Raw genomic sequence first — 18399 nt, 5'->3', positions numbered from 1 at the left:
GACTTGTTGCATCTTTCCCAAAAAGACTCCTGGCTGTATTAGATCAAAAGGGGGCTTCTACTAAATACTGAGCAAAGGACTTAGGACCATGTGATATTTCAGTTTTTCTTTTTTAATAAATCTGCAACAATGTCAACAATTCTGTGTTTTTCTGTCAGTATGGGGTGCTATGTGTACATTCATGAGGAAGAAGAATGAACCTAAATGATTTTAGCAAATGGCTGAAATATAACAAAGAGTGAAAAATTTAAGGGGGTCTGAATACTTTCTGTACCCACTGTATATAATATAAAGCACAGGAGTATTGTAGAATCCGCTTTTAAAAACTTTTGGCCTACCCAAGCATTGAAGAAAGGATAGAAGAGAATTCTGTTCTCAGGGACGTTTCCTTAGAATACAGGGAGCCCCGCCCTTTTCTGAGCCGATTCCAGCGAGGATGACAATTACAAATAGATTCCAGCTTTCAGCACCATGGATAGCGCCATACTGCCTGTGTGCCTCCTTAGAACTCTGCAGCATACTCCCTGCTGTATCAGTAAATACTATATCTGTGTGTATAGAGAGAGCAGAGATGGATATATTGGGTGTAAATTAAATGAAATGTATCTAAATACAAAATCCTTCTGTAACTTTCCTTCAATCTTTCTTTCAGAGCTTTGCAGGAATGAAACAATCTCTGTACTTTGCCCTGTGCTGGGGCTTTCCATAATAAAGACCACTCACTGCTCCCATAACTTTTACATGACTCAATCGCTTGCTTGCTGGTGAGGCCACAAATATATCATTTATTTTTGCCGAGTGTTCGGCTTCAATACCATGGGGATTATAATGATTTGATCCCCTGCAGATTGTGTAAGTTTGCCCCCTTACAAAGAAATGGCGGGTGTATAGTTTTTAGGTGTATTTTATATGATAAATACAAAAATATGTGCAGCGCTAGAAGAAAAAAATTCCCAACAAAATAAATTGTCCAATCGCAGGAAACATTTCACAAGTAACGTAAACAATTGATGGTGAGAAAAAGTCCAATATATAAAGGTGCAAATCATATATAGGTGCAGCAAATCCCGTCACCAGTGAAGGTAAAAATATATATTGCGCTCACCAGATGGATGGGACCCCAAAACACCTTATAGTGTAGGAGTCAAACAGGCTTAAAAATGATGGAGTGTCCCCACAGATTTTTCACCGATTCCAACGGCAACCATGCAAATCTCCGGTAGATGGAATAGTTCAGAGATTCCCCTTCCACATGGTGGATGGTAAAACCGAAAAAAATGGAGGGACATATAGCGTAATATTGCTAAAATCAATTTAATATCAATAAAGCTGATACACTTACAGACATCCGTGAAAGACAGGCATATAAGATGTAAAACAGCTGGGCTGACCAAGTCCTCTTTACATGTTTCGGCATAAATGCCTTTTTCAAAAGATAAAGTCAGCAGGTAGCCAGTGTTCATATATATATAGAGGTAGAATTAATTGGGTACACCTGTAGGAAGTAGGCGGTGGACTGCATGGAAACCGGAAGTAAAACCGGCGTGCGTTCCAAGCCTCACTATGGTATAGCGCCAAAAATGAAGTCTATTAAATCATAAGGGGAAACAGGAAGTGATGAAATGCCTGGAGGGGATGGCATTAGCCATCATACATCCCAAGCCTCTTTCTGAATTGTAAGACAGGAAGTGCTGACATCACATCCGGGAATAGGCGGAAGTGATGTCAGCGTCAAAACATCGAGGGGGGACGGCATTTAACCATCATCAACCCCAAGCCTCCATCTGAAGTGTAAGACCGGATATGCCGACATCACATCCGGGATTGGGCGGAAGTGATGTCAGCACGGCAAGGCGGACCGCTTTACCGGAAGTTGGAGCATATCAATGCACCAGGTCAACAAAACAGAAATGGAGACAGCTCAGATTGGCCGATTCAGCGAGTAGTGAATATCGCCAATAAGAGAACAAAAAAAGGGGGAGAATAAAAAGATGACGTTATAGTTAAACAGCGCCAACAAAAAGGGGAGAGGAAAAAATCGGTTTAGTTATCTAAACCATAATATATCAACATAGTGGGCTCATTTATTGAGAAACCAGTATATTGAAAAAAACAAAAATGTCAATTGTCCACAGTTGAAGGGACATAATAACAAATTTTGTCTATATACAGTCCATAGTCTATCTCCATATTAGGTGACCCTTAATACAGGATATCTATAACAAAAAATATTTTTATTACATAACTACATGATGTATACAGCCAAAAGACAAATATAATAAAAATATTTTAAAAAATATCGTGAATAAAAATAATAAAATCACATAAAAGAACGAATGAGGATAAAGGGAACATATAAGGATAAAGATAGCCAGAAAGGCAGATGGGAGTGGGATATTTAGTACGCTAAGCTGTGTTTATAAAGGCGTTTATATCCCACTCTATATTCAACCCAAAAGGATGGTAGGACTTCAAAGTATAGATCCAGTATGTCTCTCTCCTAGAGACACCACGAATTTTTGAGCCACCCCTCCAGGGAGGTACATACTGGTCTATGACCTGAAATAAAGTGCCAGTGGGATCTTTATGGTGATAAAGAAGGTAATGTTTACCTACAGTATGCTTATCCTTGCCTGTGAGAATGCTCGTAATATGTTCATTAACACGCACATTAAAGGACCTTATAGTGCGTCCCACGTACTGCTTTTTACAGGGGCACGTTAACAAATAAACAATATGAGTAGTTATGCAAGTGGCGAAAAATTTGATATGGTGAAGACTCCCTGTGACAGAAGATTGAAAGGATGTAAATTTCCTTCTTTTATCACAATTATATTCGCACACTCTGCACTTCCGGCAGGGATAAAAACCAATAAGATCAGCAAAAAATTTTTTTGGTTTAATTGGTTCATCCGGTACATTGGGAGCTAATTGTCCTCTTAATGCAGGTGCACCTCTAAAAGTGACCGAGGGTCGTACAGGTAAAACGGTACCCAAAATGGGGTCATTTCTAAGTACATCCCAATGTTTGGATATAATTCTCTTGATGGAATTATGCTGAATAGAAAAATTGGTAAAAAAGGACCATTTAGCAAAATCAGACTGGTTTTTTGTTTTATTTCTATTTTTAGACCCAGAAAGTAATTGTGCTCTATCAATCTGGGTTACTTCCCTTATAGTGGACTCAAGAGCATCAGAATTATAACCCTTAACTAAGAACCTATCCTTTAGCAGCTGGGCTTGTTGGAGGAATTCATGTTCATGAGTACAATTCCTCCTAAGTCTGATGAATTGACTCTTAGGTATTCCACCCAACCAAGCCTTGTGATGACAGCTGTCAACAGGCAGGTACGAGTTACGGTCTGTGTCCTTGAAAAAAGTACTGGTGACAAACTGATTGTCCACTATGGAAATATTGAGGTCTAGGAAATGGATATTGGTGGAACTATATTCAAAAGACAAATGAATACCTCTCGTATTATCATTCAAGAATGACATGAATGTCTCGAGAGATGAGGTGTCCCCTTTCCACAGGAGGAGGATGTCGTCTATATAACGCACCCAGAGAACCAGCTCGGGTGCGTCATAAGGAAAGACGACATCCTCCTCCCATTTGGCCATAAAGAGGTTGGCCAAACTAGGGGCGAACTTCGCCCCCATGGCCACACCCCTTTGTTGTAAAAAGTATTGGTGATTGAACCAAAAGTAATTCCTCCCGGTGGCAAACTTTATCTTTTGAAAAAGGCATTTATGCCGAAACATGTAAAGAGGACTTGGTCAGCCCAGCTGTTTTACATCTTATATGCCTGTCTTTCACGGATGTCTGTAAGTGTATCAGCTTTATTGATATTAAATTGATTTTAGCAATATTACGCTATATGTCCCTCCATTTTTTTCGGTTTTACCACCCACCATGTGGAAGGGGAATCTCTGAACTATTCCATCTACCGGAGATTTGCATGGTTGCCGTTGGAATCGGTGAAAAATTTGTGGGGACACTCCATCATTTTTAAGCCTGTTTGACTCCTACACTATAAGGTGTTTTGGGGTCCCATCCATCTGGTGAGCGCAATATATATTTTTACCTTCACTGGTGACGGGATTTGCTGCACTTATATATGATTTGCACCATTATATATTGGACTTTTTCTCACCATCAATTGTTTACGTTACTTGTGAAATGTTTCCTGCGATTGGACAATTTATTTTGTTGGGAATTTTTTTCTTCTAGCGCTGCACATATTTTTGTATTTATTGATTTATCACCCTCCTTAGTTCAGTGATTGATGTCAGCTGCTTACATTTTTTAAGTTAGCGCAATAATCTCTATTTTATTCTATTTTATATGATAGAAACAGAATATCAACCAAAAATCCAGAAAAAAAATACAGATATTATAAATGGAGTTGCAGTTCAGTGAGTAAAATAAGTTTCTCTTACGTCCTCCGACAGTCGCCGCCTCTTCATATTCGTCACATATGGGGTATTAGACTTTGCTCCGAAGGAGTAGCTAGGCAACAGAATATGTTAACATTAAAGCTTTTAACATATCCCACCCTCAAGGGGTGGTCCCCTCAGTCAATACCCTCCTACTTCCTGCAACCATATCTCAGTTTCAATGTCTAGCTTGTCAGGAGTGGCTGGCTCTCTCTGTGCTGGGGCTTTCTGCCCCAGACTCTTTTTTCTTTTTTGATTTTTTGTTTGAGTTTTCTCTCTACCTTTACTTAGCTGTTCTTTTTGTCAGCTTTAGTTAGTTCTTCGGATGAAGAGGATCATGCGGGCTGGGTCTCGGGCTGATCCCCCTGGTCGCAGGTCGTGGGTCAGTGGCTTCCCAGCCTGCCATCGAGCGTTCAGCCAGATAACGCTCCTGGCACAGTGAACGACCCATCCCTGTTCGGTGCAGGGATGATTGGTGAGGTGGCTACCTCACTGGACGCTGTGCGGTTTCTTAACCCCCATTCTGTGCGTCTTGTATGCGACTCTCCCTGCCTCATGTGCAGCGGCTTGTTCGCCTGTGCGGGTCCCCCACGCCACTGTGAGGTAAGTGTATTTATGTGGGGACCTGTCTGTCTGGGGGGATGTCAGTCTGGGACTGTGTAACCTGCCTCTATTCACACTGTTCGTCTCCCTATCTCTCGGCTGCATGCTGTGGGCTGCAAGGTGGGGGGGGGAGCTGTATGACACTGTGTGTGTCAGCCTTGTCAGTGTGAGAAGCTGTGTGCTGTGGGGCATGTTTTGTGGCATGTTTGGGCATTATACAGCGATCGCTGCGGCGATCTGACATGTTTTTTTATATACAGACATGTGTGCATTACTGTACTGTGGAGCGGCGGTTTCGGCGCCAAACGGCGCCATTTTGCCTACACTCGCTCCGGCCACATGTTCTACATGCATGGCGGCCATTTTCTTGTAGCCTCCCATAGGCTTTCATAGAGCGCCCTGGCAGCATCACTTCCTCTTCTCCAGGAACACCGATCGAGGCAGCAGCAGCGGCGAGGGTCTCCTCAGGTTATATCCTTCCTATCCATTGCCTGTGTCAGTTTTATTGTCCCTGTGGGGGTCTCATTGTGCTTGTGTGTGGTGCGTTGGGCTGCGCTCGCCGCGCGTGTTAAAGGGGCAGTTAACCCTTTATTATCCGGCATTTGTTATAGGGGCAATGGATTCTCAGGAGGGCAAATTTCCTACCGCCTTGGTGGAAAGCCAGGGGACCGCTGTTTCCCCCCCGGGGGGGATTTAGCCACTATTGTGGCTGGCCTTGCTGCTCAGGTGCAGATGCTGGTGGCTGCTCAATCTACTAAAAGACCCAGAGTTGCTCTTTCCTCTGATTCTGAGGGTGAAGGTGATGGGGTTGTTATGGCGGGGGCCTCCTTATCGGGGTCCCACTCCTCCCTGGATCTAGTGGGGTCCGAGGTGGAGGCTGAAGTTGAAGGGGTTGATAATTCTCCCCCTGGCTCGCCTGAAGAGCTTGCAATCATGGATGAATTGATTGCTTCCATAAAACAAACGCTGCGTTTGCAGGATGAAGTGTGTCCCCCCGCTGCCTTGGCGGCTTATGGGACGCAGAGAAAACGCAGGACGCCGCAGGTTTTTCCCTGCAATGATGATTTTCAGCGCGCTGTTAAGGAACAATGGCGCAATCTGCGCAAACCTTTTGCTGTACCAAGTAGGTTCAAGCTGCGTTATCCTTTCTCGCCTTCCACTGATGAAAGGTGGTGTGTGCCACCCCCAGTGGATCACGCAATTGCGGTTTTAAACAAATCCACTGCGATTCCTGCAGAGGATTCCCCTGTGTTCCGTGATGCCACGGATAGGAGATTGGAGTCTCTTGCCTGTCATACCTATTCTGTTACGGGTTCTATGCTTTAGGCTCTGTTTGCCTCTCTCATGGCGGCCCAGGCGGTCGCAAGTTGGACGCAGATGCTTAGGCGCGTCCTAGTGGCCGATTCGGCCTCGCCGGCGACCCTGGATATGGTGGATCAAATCCACCAGGGTGTCATGTATCTGTGTGATGCGGACTTGGACCTAGTCCCGTTGGCTGCACGTGTGCACAGCGTGGCGGTGTTGTCTCGCCGCCTGGTTTGGTTGAAATGTTGGTCGGTGGACCAGTCTTCACGTAAGACCTTAGCCAATCTGCCTTATGATGGGTCTCGCCTTTTTGGGGAGTCCTTGGATGTGTTAAGGGGATCACCGGAGGTAAGAGCACTCTCTTGCCCCATTTCCCCAAGGCTAAGGGGGCTTCTGGGAAGAAGCATGCTAATTTTCGGCCCCCTCAGGGGTCCTTTCGTGCCTTTCGGTCGCACTACAAGGGCAAACCGTTCAAAGGTCAAGGCTCTCAGAAGAAGCCCTGGTCTGGAAAACAGAAGTCCGGTCAATCCGGATCCACTGCCCATAACAGTGCGGCCTGAAGGGGCGCCCTCACCCAGTTTTGGGGTGGGGGGACGCTTGCTCGGTTTTCTTCAGCCCTGGTTGGCCCGCGTGCGGGACAGATGGGTTCAGGAGATCGTTCGATCTGGTTACAAGATCGAGTTTCTCTCTCGGCCGGAGAGCAGATTTTTTCCCTCAAATCTTCAACTGTCTCCAGAGCGTTTACGGGACCTGCACCTGGCGGTGCGGGACCTGAGGGCTCAGGGAGTGGTAGTTCCGGTGCCTCATCGGGACAGATTTCGGGGGTTTTATTCCAATCTGTTCACCGTGCCCAGAAAGGAGGGCAAGGTTCGTCCAATTCTGGACTTGAAGGCTCTGAACCGCTCTGTGCGGGTTCGCAAGTTCCGCATGGAATCCCTGCGGTCGGTGGTGGCTGCCCTGGTTCCGGGGGAATTCATGGCCTCCATCGTTTTGAAGGATGCGTATCTTCACATCCCCATTTTCGAGGGTCACCAGAGGTACCTTCGATTTGCCATTGCGGAGGATCACTACCAGTTTGTGGCGTTGCCTTTTGGTCTCGCCTCGGCTCCGCGGGTCTTCACCAAGGTGCTTGCACCGGTTCTGGCATTATTGAGGGCCCGGGGCATTTCTGTCCTGGGGTATCTGGACGACATTCTGGTTCGGTCTGCGACCAGCCAGGGTCTGGAGAAGGACCTGTCTGTCACGATGCAAACTCTGCAGGAGTTTGGTTGGACGATAAATTTTCCAAAGTCGACACTGAGTCCTTCGGTTCGTCTCCCCTATCTGGGACTGATACTGGACTCGGTGCAGGCGAAGGTCTTCCTGCCGGAAGACAAACTCAGGACTCTTCAGGAGGAAGTCAGGTCCCTCAGGGATGTTCCGCACTCGTCTCTGCGGACGTGCATGAGATGTCTGGGATTGATGGTCTCGGCCTTCGAGGCGATTCCCTTCGCCCAGTTTCACACGCGGGGTCTCCAAGCGGAGATCCTGTTCATGTGGGACGGGCGACCTCAATCTCTGGATCTTCAAATCTCTTTGAGTCATCGCACCAGAAGAGACCTTCTGTGGTGGCTCCAGTCCCCGATGGTGTCCGGGGGCAAGTCGTTTCGTCCTATCTCGTGGACGGTGATCACCACGGATGCCAGCCTGTCGGGCTGGGGTGGTGTTCTGGGCGTTCTGTCCGCCCAGGGAACTTGGTCGGAGGGGGAGTCTTCCCTTCCGATCAACATTCTGGAATTGCGTGCGATAAGTCTCTGTCTTCATCGCTGGATGGACCGGCTGCAGGGCTGCCCGGTTCGGGTGCAGACGGACAATGCCACGGCGGTGGCCTACATCAACCACCAAGGGGGCACCAGGAGTGCCCGAGCGGCTCGAGAAGTGGCCGACATTCTGTCTTGGGCCGAGACTCATGTCCCGGCGATAACGGCGGTTCACATTCCGGGGGTGGAGAACTGGCAGGCGGACTATCTGAGTCGCCAGACCCTGGATCAGGGGGAATGGTCTCTCCACCCGGCTGTCTTCCAGATGTTGTGCGCGAAGTGGGGTCTTCCAGATGTGGACCTGTTCGCGTCTCGTCTCAACAACAAGGTGAGAAGGTTCGTGGCAAGGACGCGCGACCCTCGGGCAGACGCGTCGGACGCGTTAGTGGCCCCGTGGCATCAGTACAGGCTGATGTACGCGTTTCCACCGATTCAGTTGCTGTCCAGGTTCCTTCGCAGGTTACACTCGGAACGCAGCACGGTGATTCTTGTGGCACCGGACTGGCCTCGCCGGTCCTGGTACGCAGACCTCGTGAATCTGGCGGTCGACGCCCCGTGGCGTCTGCCTCTTCGAGACGATCTCCTGTCTCAAGGACCGATATACCATCCTGCTTTACAGTCGCTGGCTGTTGAGACCGAGGTCCTGAAGGAGAAGGGTCTCTCCCCAGAGGTCGTTCATACTTTGATCAACGCGAGGAAGTCTTCCTCGGGGAAGGTTTATTACCGTACTTGGAAGGCCTATTTTGCCTGGTGTGAGTCCAGGGGGTTTTCACCCCGCACGTACTCGGTTTCCCGAGTGCTGTCCTTCCTTCAAACGGGTGTCGATCAGGGTTTGGCGCTGGCTACGATAAAGGGTCAGGTGTCTGCGCTGGCCGTTCTGTTTCAACGTCCCGTGGCTTCCAACCCCTTGGTTGGCACCTTTGTTCAGGGTGTGCGGCATCTGGTTCCTCCTAGGAGGGATCCTTTGCCCCCTTGGGACTTGAATCTCGTTCTGTCTGTGTTGCAACGTGCTCCTTTTGAACAGATCATGGAGATCTCGTTGTCTATGTTGTCCAAAAAGGTCGCCTTTTTGGTGGCGATCACTTCGGCTCGCAGAGTGTCGGAGCTGGCAGCTTTGTCCTGCAAGTCTCCGTATCTGGTTGTTCATTTGGATAAGGTGGTCTTGCGACCTAATCCTTCTTTTCTTCTGAAAAGAGTTTCGGAATTCCATCTTAATGAGGATATTGTCTTGCCTTCGCTGTGCGCGAAGCCTAAACATCCTAAGGAGGTGAGATTACATTCTCTGGATGTTGTTCGGGCGATAAGGGTTTACCTTAAATCGACTGAGTCTTTTCGAAAGACGGATTCCTTGTTTGTTCTTCCAGAGGGTCCTCGGAAGGGCATGGCGGCGTCGGCCTCTACCATCGCAAAATGGATCAGGCAGACCATTGAACAGGCCTATGCTTTGCAGGGGAAGGTTCCCCCTGTGCCTGTGAAGGCACACTCTACTAGATCTCTGAGTACGTCTTGGGCCTGTCGTCATGGGGCTTCTGTAGCCCAGGTGTGTAAGGCGGCGACTTGGTCGACCGTGCACACTTTCACAAAATTCTACAAAGTAGATGTTCAGGCATCTGCGGATGCTTCCTTTGGCCGCAAGGTTCTTAGTGCGGCGTTGCCCTAGGGTCCCTTGTGGGGACCACTGGCTGTTGGGATGAGTTTTTTATTCCCTGGTTATTTGTCTTTTCCTGGGTTGTTGCTCCTGTTGAGCACCTGTTTTTTCCTGTTGCCCTGCTGGGTTCCTTCCTTTGGTAAGGTTCCTTTCTTTGATGCGGAGACTGCGTTGCCTTTTCGGCGCGGATGCGTTTACCACCCCTCATGTTTGCATTGCTTTGGGACGTCCCCATATGTGACGAATATGAAGAGACGGCGACTGTCGGAGGACGTAAGAGAAAACGGAATTTTTGTAAAATCTTACCTGTAAAATTCCTTTCTCTGAGTCCTCCGACAGTCGCCGCCCCCGCCCCTCTTTTGGGGTTTGGTTGTATACTCTACTGCTATTCCACTAAAACTGAGATATGGTTGCAGGAAGTAGGAGGGTATTGACTAAGGGGACCACCCCTTGAGGGTGGGATATGTTAAAAGCTTTAATGTTAACATATTCTGTTGCCTAGCTACTCCTTCGGAGCAAAGTCTAATACCCCATATGTGACGAATATGAAGAGGCGGCGACTGTCGGAGGACTCAGAGAAAGGAATTTTACAGGTAAGATTTTACAAAAATTCCGTTATTTGATCCCCAAGTAAAACATGACTTGGTAGTTGGTGGAGAAACCCTTGTTGGAAGCACAAAGGTCAGACGTTTCTTGTAGTTGGAGGTTTCCACACATCTCAGGAGGGATTTTGGTCCACTCTTCTTTACAGATCTTCTCTAAATCCTTAAGGTTTCTTAGCTGTCTCTTGGCAATTTGAAATTTCAGCTCCCTCCATAAATTTTCTATAGTATTAAGGTCTGGAGACTGACTAGGCCACTCCATAACCTAATGTTCTTCTTGAGCCACACTTTTGTTGCCTTGATGGTGTGTTTTGGGTCATTGTCATGCTGGAAGACCCATCTATGACCGATCTTCAGTGTTCTGGCTGAGGGAAGAAGGTTTCCATCCAACATTTTACAATGGATGGCCCCGTCCATTGGCCCCTCAATGCGGCAAAGTCTGCCTGTACTTTTAGCAGAGAAACCACCTCAAAGCATAAGGTTTCACCTCTGTGCTTGACTGTAGGGACGGTGACTGTAGGGATGGTGTTCGTGTCATAGTCAGCATTTTTCTTCCTCCAAACACGGCGCATCGATATAATGCCAAAGAGCTGAATTTAGGTCTCACCTGACCACAGCACTGTCTCCCAATCCTTCTCTGAATCATTTACATGTTCATTGGCATGACTGTACATGTACCTTCTCGAGGAGGGGGTCTTACCATGTTTTGAGGAAGAAAAATGCAGACTATGACCCTAAGAACACCTTCCCTACAGTCACCGTCCTTAGTCACCGTCCCTACAGTGACCGTCCCCTACAGTGACCGTCCCCTACAGTCACCGTCCCTACAGTCACCGTCCCTACAGTCACCGTCCCTACAGCCACCGTCCCGACACTCACCGTCCCGACACTCACCGTCCCGACACTCACCGTCCCGACACTCACCGTCCCTACACTCACCGTCCCTACACTCACCGTCCCTACACTCACCGTCCCTACAGCCACCGTCACTACAGCCACCGTCACTACAGCCACCGTCACTACAGTCACCGTCACTACAGTCACCATCCCTACAGTCAAGCATGGAGGTTGAAACATGATGCTTTGGGGCTGTTTCTCTGCTAAAGGTACAGGCCGACTTTGCAGCACTGAGGGCCAATGGACGGGGCCATGTATTGTAAAATCTTGGGTGAGAACCTTCTTCCCTCAGCCAGAACACTGAAGATGGGTCATGGATGGGTCTTCCAGCATGACAATGCCACCAAGGTGACAAAGGAGTGGCTCAAAAAGAAGCACATTAAGGTCATGGAGTGGCCTAGCCAGTCTCCAGACCTTAATCCTATAGAAAATTTATGGAGGAGCTGAAACTTCGAGTTGCCAAGCGACAGCCAAGAAACCTTTAGGATTTAGAGAAGATCTGTAAAGAAGAGTGGACCAAAATCCCTCCTGAGATGTGTGCAAACCTGGTCACCAACTACAAGAAACGTCTGACCTCTGTGCTTCCAACTACAAGAAACGTCTGACCTCTGTGCTTCCATCTACAAGAAACGTCTGACCTCTGTGCTTCCAACTACAAGAAACGTCTGACCTCTGTGCTTCCATCTACAAGAAACGTCTGACCTCTGTGCTTCCAACTACAAGAAACGTCTGACCTCTGTGCTTCCAACAAGGGTTTCTCCACCAACTATTAAGTCATGTTTGGCTTGGGGATCGAATACTTATTTTACTCACTGAACTGCAACTCCATTTATAACATTTGTATCATGTGTTTTTTTTCTGGATTTTTGGTTGATATTCTGTTTCTATCATATAAAATACACCTATGATAAAAATTATACACCCCCCATTTCTTTGTAAGTGGGCAAACTTACACAATCTGCAGGGGATCAAATCATTATTTTCCCCATTGTACAAGACCAAGGATTCCTAGAGCACTATGCAGTAATAAAGATGACCGCACAGCATTTCGCTCTGATTTTGGGAGAATAGCCGTTCCCCCTTGTAGCCATAACCACAGAAAATAGTTTTTGCTTATTTTTCTACTAGAAAATCCCTCTTTCTGCCTTCTCACCTCACCTGCAGTCTGGGGGGGGGGGGGGGTTCCTGTGCAGAGTTTTAGGTGAAGTTCCTGTAGATGTGCCTGCTTCTTGCTGTATCCTATGATTGGCAAACAAGGAAGAACCATCCCAAGAAATCCATAAATCCTCTAAAAGGACTTTCTTGATAATGTTGTCGTCTCTCTTCTTCCCTCAACACATTCCTCTATTTACATGTTTCCTGACACGCTTCATAGATGTCCCTGTGGTACAATACAAGGTCCACATAGATATCCAATTCCTTCTCCTAAGGCTCGGTTCACATTGCCACCACTTGGGATACTACTTGTGAGACCCCAAGTCACATGACATGTGATATGCCATGTTAGTTAACGATCCTAATTAGCACTACTGAGGTCGCTCCGACTTTAGAAAAGGTTCCTGTACTACTTCAAGGCAACTTCTATCCAACTTGTGCCCATCGACTTTAATGGAAGTCACCTCCAAGTCGGATCATCATCTATATTGATGTGATTTGGATACAACATTTCAGGAAGATTACCCAGGTATTGACTGCAGTGTAGCCCCTCGCTCACATCAAAGTAGTACACAAGTCACCTGGAAGTCGTCTGGCAAGGTCGTGCGACTTTCAGGTCACACTAGTGTGAACCGAGCCAAAAAAATAAATAAAAAATAAAGTTAGTACAAAACTAAAACAAACGTGACCCTTCCGCCCATTACAAGAGAGTCTTCTCCCCCCAGATTTCTGCTGCTCTATTTCCTAGCACCTAGCTGGAGGTAGTGAGCTGTCATCCACACCTGGTTGCTATGTAAATATGGGGGGGGGGGGGGGGGATGGTAGATCTAAATCATATTCTGTTACAGCAGTAGTGTCTCAACTGTGGCCCTTTGTTTGCTTTTAGTTGGCCCTTGGGGCACTATTTCATTCACTGACACCAACAATAGGGCAAAATTTTCCCCACCAACATAAACGATGGGGTGCAATTCCTCCTAGTGACAACAATTGGGCCCAATAACATTGATGGGGTGCAATTCCTCCCAATGATACCAACAATGGGCCCAATAACATCAGTGAGGTGCAATTCTTCCCAATGATACCACCAATGGGCCCAATAACATCAATGGGGTGCAATTCCTCCCAATGACAACAATGGGGCCCAATAACATCGATGGGGTGCAATTCCTCCCAATGACAACAATGGGGCCCAATAACATTGATGGGGTGAAATTCCTCCCAATGATACCAACAATGGGCCCAATAACATCAGTGGGGTGCAATTCCTCCCAATGACACCAACAATGGGCCCAATAACATCGATGGGGTGCAATTCCTCCCAATGACACCAACAATGGGCCCAATAACATCGATAGGGTGCAATTCCTCCCAATGACAACAATGGGGCCCAATAACATAGATGGGGTGCAATTCCTCCCAATGACAACAATGGGGCCCAATAAGATTGATGAGGTGCAATTCCTCCCAATGACAACAATGGGGCCCAATAACATTGATGAGGTGCAATTCCTCCCAATGACAACAATGGGGCCCAATAACATCGATGGGGTGGAATTGCTCTCACTGACACCGAAGATGGGGCATTGTTTACTCCCACTGATACCAGGACATATGTTACTCCCAATGGCCACATCTGGCCCTCCTAAACTCTGAAGAACGGTACACTGCCCCTTTGTTCAGGTAGTTTGGAGACCCCCTGCTTTACAGGAATCGCTACCATTGGGTGACTTGTGAAGGGGGAGGGGTCTGGGAAGTATAAAGCGGTATTTGTGGATGCACCTTGAAGAAATGTGAATGGTGGTGTTGGTGGTATTGGTGGTGTTGGTGGTGTTGGTGTTGTTGGTGGTGTTGTTGGTGGTGTTGTTGGTGGTGTTGGTGGTGGTGTTGGTGGTGGTGTTGTTGGTGGTGTTGTTGGTGGTGTTGTTGGTGGTGTTGGTGGTGTTGTTGTTGGTGGTGGTGTTGTTGTTGGTGGTGTTGGTGGTGTTGTTGGTGGTGGTGGTGTTGGTGGTGTTGTTAGTGGTGGTGGTGTTGGTGGTGTTGTTGGTGGTGGTGTTGGTGGTGTTGGTGGTATGGTTGGTGGTGTTGGGTCATCCATGTATGAGGAACTACACAACCTTTCAGCTGTTATTTTGTAGTTGATCACAATGGTGCTTTGATTTAAATGTGCGTTTTTGCCTCTGCAGGATGAAGTTGTGAAAACCATTGAATATATATTTTGATTCCATCCTTTTTTTTCTTTCCTAGCCACCCAGGTTGACCCGAATGAGATCCAGGAGCTCTTCCAGCTCACCTCGGCCGATGTGTTCCGGATAAATGCGAATGGTGGGTATAAAATCATCAATTTCTGCTTTCCCTGTAGCCTAGTCGTTGCTTTCTGTATACTGATAGCCATTTGCTACCCTGTGACTTTATTCTGTGTATGGATTGTAGAAGAGCCGTGTACAACGCATGCCGCCATCTGCAAGAACATTTAGAGACTTACATAATTCCCATCATACAGAAAACACAGGTTAATGCTCCCTTGTCCATGGGGGAAAAGATACATCAACCGGGCTTGTTTACACTTGCAAAGGTTTTCACCCTCCTAAAGTGACCCGGAGTGGATCACTTTTCAGAGACGTTTGACAGACAGCTCGGAAAAATGTCACCTCAACACCTGTTTTTAACCCTTGACAGGCCGCAGCACTACCCTGCAGCCATCTGTGTTAAACACGCATGCAATGCCCCCTCACTTGAATAGGTTGGATTTGGTGGCAATACTGCTTGCCAAATGCAAGCTGTGATATAACTTTTGCCGCAGCGGTGTAAGCAAACATCAATAGTCATGCTAGAGCCGGGGTCTCCAAACTTTCTAAACACAGGGCCACTTTACTGTCCTTCAAGCTTTAGGGGGGCCAGACTGCGGCCAGTGCGAGAGGAAAAGTGTCCTGGCATCAGTGGCATTAACCAATGCCCCATGACTGGTATTAGGGGGAGAAATAGTGCTCCATCATTGGAGTCAGTGGGAGGAATAGTGCCCCATCATTGGTATCAGTGGGAGGAATAGTGTCCCATCATTGGTGTCAGTGGGAGGAATAGTGCCCCATCATTGGTGTCAGTGGGAAGAATAGTGCCCCATCATTGGTGTCAGTGAGAGGAGTAGTGTCCCATCATTGGTATCAGTGGGAGGAGTAGTGCCCCATCATTGGTGTCAGTGGGAGGAATAGTGTCCCATCATTGGTGTCAGTGGGAGGAATAGTGCCCCATCATTGGTGTCAGTGTGAGGAATAGTGTCCCATCATTGGTGTCAGTGGGAAGAATAGTGCCCCATCATTGGTGTCAGTGGGAAGAATAGTGTCCCTTCATTGGTGTCAGTGGGAGGAATAGTGTGCCATCATTGGTGTCAGTGGGAAGAATAGTGCCCCATCATTGGTGTCAGTGGGAGGAATAGTGTGCCATCATTGGTGTCAGTGGGAAGAATAGTGTCCCATCATTGGTGTCAGTGGGAAGAATAGTGTGCCATCATTGGTGTCAGTGGGAGGAATAGTGTGCCATCATTGGTGTCAGTGGGAAGAATAGTGTCCCATATATAGAAGAGGGCATCTCTTTAGGGTGAAGCTCCACTTTAACTGTTCTTAGGGAGCTCCAGTCTGCTCACGTTTTCTTCCTAGCGGCTGAATTCAGGGGAGAGAAGGGATCGCAGACAACGGGTGTAATGCCTGTGCGGTGACGTCACCCGTAGGCTTATATGGGATATTCGTTGTCAGCTGTCTCCTCTCCCCTGAAGCCGCAGTTAGGAGGTGATCATGTGACCTGACGGGAGCACTCTGTGAATAGGTAAGCATCTTCCTTTCACAGGATAGTTAGAATAGGATTTAGAAAGGGGGAGGGATTAGGTTTAGGCTAGCCTTGACTTCTCCTTTTAAAGCAGAACTCCAGCTTTGTGGAAAATAACACACACACACACGTCAAAGGTTGAACTGGATGGACTGGTGTCTTTTTAGTTTATTTTTTTTTCCAACCTCGCCAACTATGTAACTAATTGCTTATATTGATACCTCCAGAATGGCCGATTTCATTTATTACCTTCCAGAGCCGCTGCATGTCCTCAATCATGGCTTCATAACAATCCATGACTTCCGGCTATACTGCTATAAAATATAAATATCAGACATCATATGGATGTTTCAAAACCCTGTACACTTGCAGATTATGCCAGTTAATTGTTGGGGATCCCAGGTGGTCACAAAAGGGATCTCACATAAGATTCTTCATCTCCAACACGTTTCGCAGGACCAAGGTCCTCTTCCTCAGGGAGAAATTGCATACATTTCTGCTATTGGTAGTAGTACATATAGCGCAGAGAAGACACCCAAAGTTCACCAGTAAAAATAAAGAATATGTGTAACCGATACAAAGATGAAAATATAGATCTTTATATCACTAGAGGGATCACCAGCAGGAGAAATTAGGTCCTTATTCCTCTATATGAGCATTTCTCTGCCTTTTTTCAGTTCAGTTTAAGTGACACCCTTTTAACCACTTGCCTACTGGACATTTTCACCCTCTTCCTGCCCAGGCCAATTCTCAGCTTTCAGCACTGTCACACTTTGAATGACAATTTCGTGGTCATGCAACACTGTACTCCTATGATATTTTTATCATATTTTCACACAATAGAGCTTTTTTATAGTTTGTTATAAAATTTTGCAAAGGGGTAATTTTTTCTTTCACTGATGAGGCGGCACTGATGAGGCGGCACTGATGAGGCAACACTGATGGGCACTGATGAGGCAGCACTGATGAGGGGGCACTGGTAGGCAGCACTGTTGGGACTGCACGGGTAATCAGGACAGTGATGATCAGTGCCCTTATTATCATTGTAGATGTCCCTGTTACACAAGCCTGTTATCGTCTCTATTCTCCTCTGCTCATGCTGTCAGTGTGATGAAAGAAATGCCGATAACCGACTAATGTTTACATCTGTGATCAGCTGTCATTGGGTACAGCTGATCACATGGTAACGGGCCGCTCTGATTGGCCCTTTACCCCAATCTGTGATCAGCTGTGTCCAAAGGACTCCGTAATCAGTGCTTGCGGGCAGCGCAATCACAGGAGAACGTCTATGGATGCCCTCCCGGCAAAGTAAGCCCGTGCTGTAGCTGTCTTTTGGCGGGTAGGGGTTAAAAGTAAGCAAATCTCGAGGCATCCCATTCTGATATTAAAAAGCAAAAAAAACGTAAACTACATCAGCGGGAGACCTGGCATCCTGGAATGATGCACACAACCATGTTGACTAAACAAACTAATTTTGTGTTTCCGCCTTTGGTGGACGTACGGTCTCTTGCTGAATGGGACTACGGTTGTTCCGGTGGAGGGACTACCGTTGTTCAGGTGGAGGAATCCTTGTCCTTTAATGACTTAGGGATAGGATGGCGCGGACTGTGGCCTGCGCTCTGTGCTCACTGGCGTAGCTGCCCTGGGAACAGTGTTTATGTCTGCCCTTGCCACGCTGGCTCTGCCTGATGGGCAGAGTCCCAACACCGCGATTTGGTGTGGGGGATGTCCCTCTTGCCCTGGGGGAGCTGTTGGACCAGCTGGCGCAGGGGCTGCATTTTGTTTGCGATGTCACACTGGTCGAGGCTCCCTTGTATAACACCTTGTCGTTTTTGGTGGTGGTTGACCGGAGTCTACTTGACCGGAGTGTTGGTCTGCGGATCAAACTTCTAAGAAGGCCTTAATGGATCTCCCTTTTCAGGGGGATCGCCTGTTTGGCGCTGCCCTGAATGACACAGGCTGTCAAGGGTGAGGGCCTTCGTCACAGTCGGGGTTCTTCCCTTTCGGCTCACAAACAGTTTCTTCGTCCCTCGGGGACAGTCGATGTGGCAAAGTCCTTCCTGACTTCCGCGTGGGTTCCAGACGACCCTGGTCTGGCGCACATGGGTTTGGTTTTTTTCCAGACCTACTCGGCCTG

The 18399-nt window shown here is 47.5% G+C and overlaps 1 protein-coding gene across 1 annotated transcript in view; it reads left to right on the top strand.

Annotated features, from left to right (window-relative positions):
• TSNARE1 (t-SNARE domain containing 1) overlaps window positions 1-18399 on the top strand; it is a 382306-nt gene that overhangs the window by 122568 nt on the left and 241339 nt on the right. The window contains exon 3 of the mRNA XM_082257510.1: window positions 14691-14768. Coding sequence (XP_082113636.1) covers window positions 14691-14768 — 78 coding nt within the window. The remainder of the gene's footprint in view (window positions 1-14690; window positions 14769-18399) is intronic.

The sequence above is a fragment of the Pelophylax lessonae genome (assembly GCF_965119305.1).
Source record: "Pelophylax lessonae genome assembly, chromosome: 5".
In the NCBI taxonomy this organism is placed as follows: Eukaryota; Metazoa; Chordata; class Amphibia; order Anura; family Ranidae; genus Pelophylax; species Pelophylax lessonae.
This window is presented reverse-complemented; position numbering and strand designations above follow the sequence as displayed.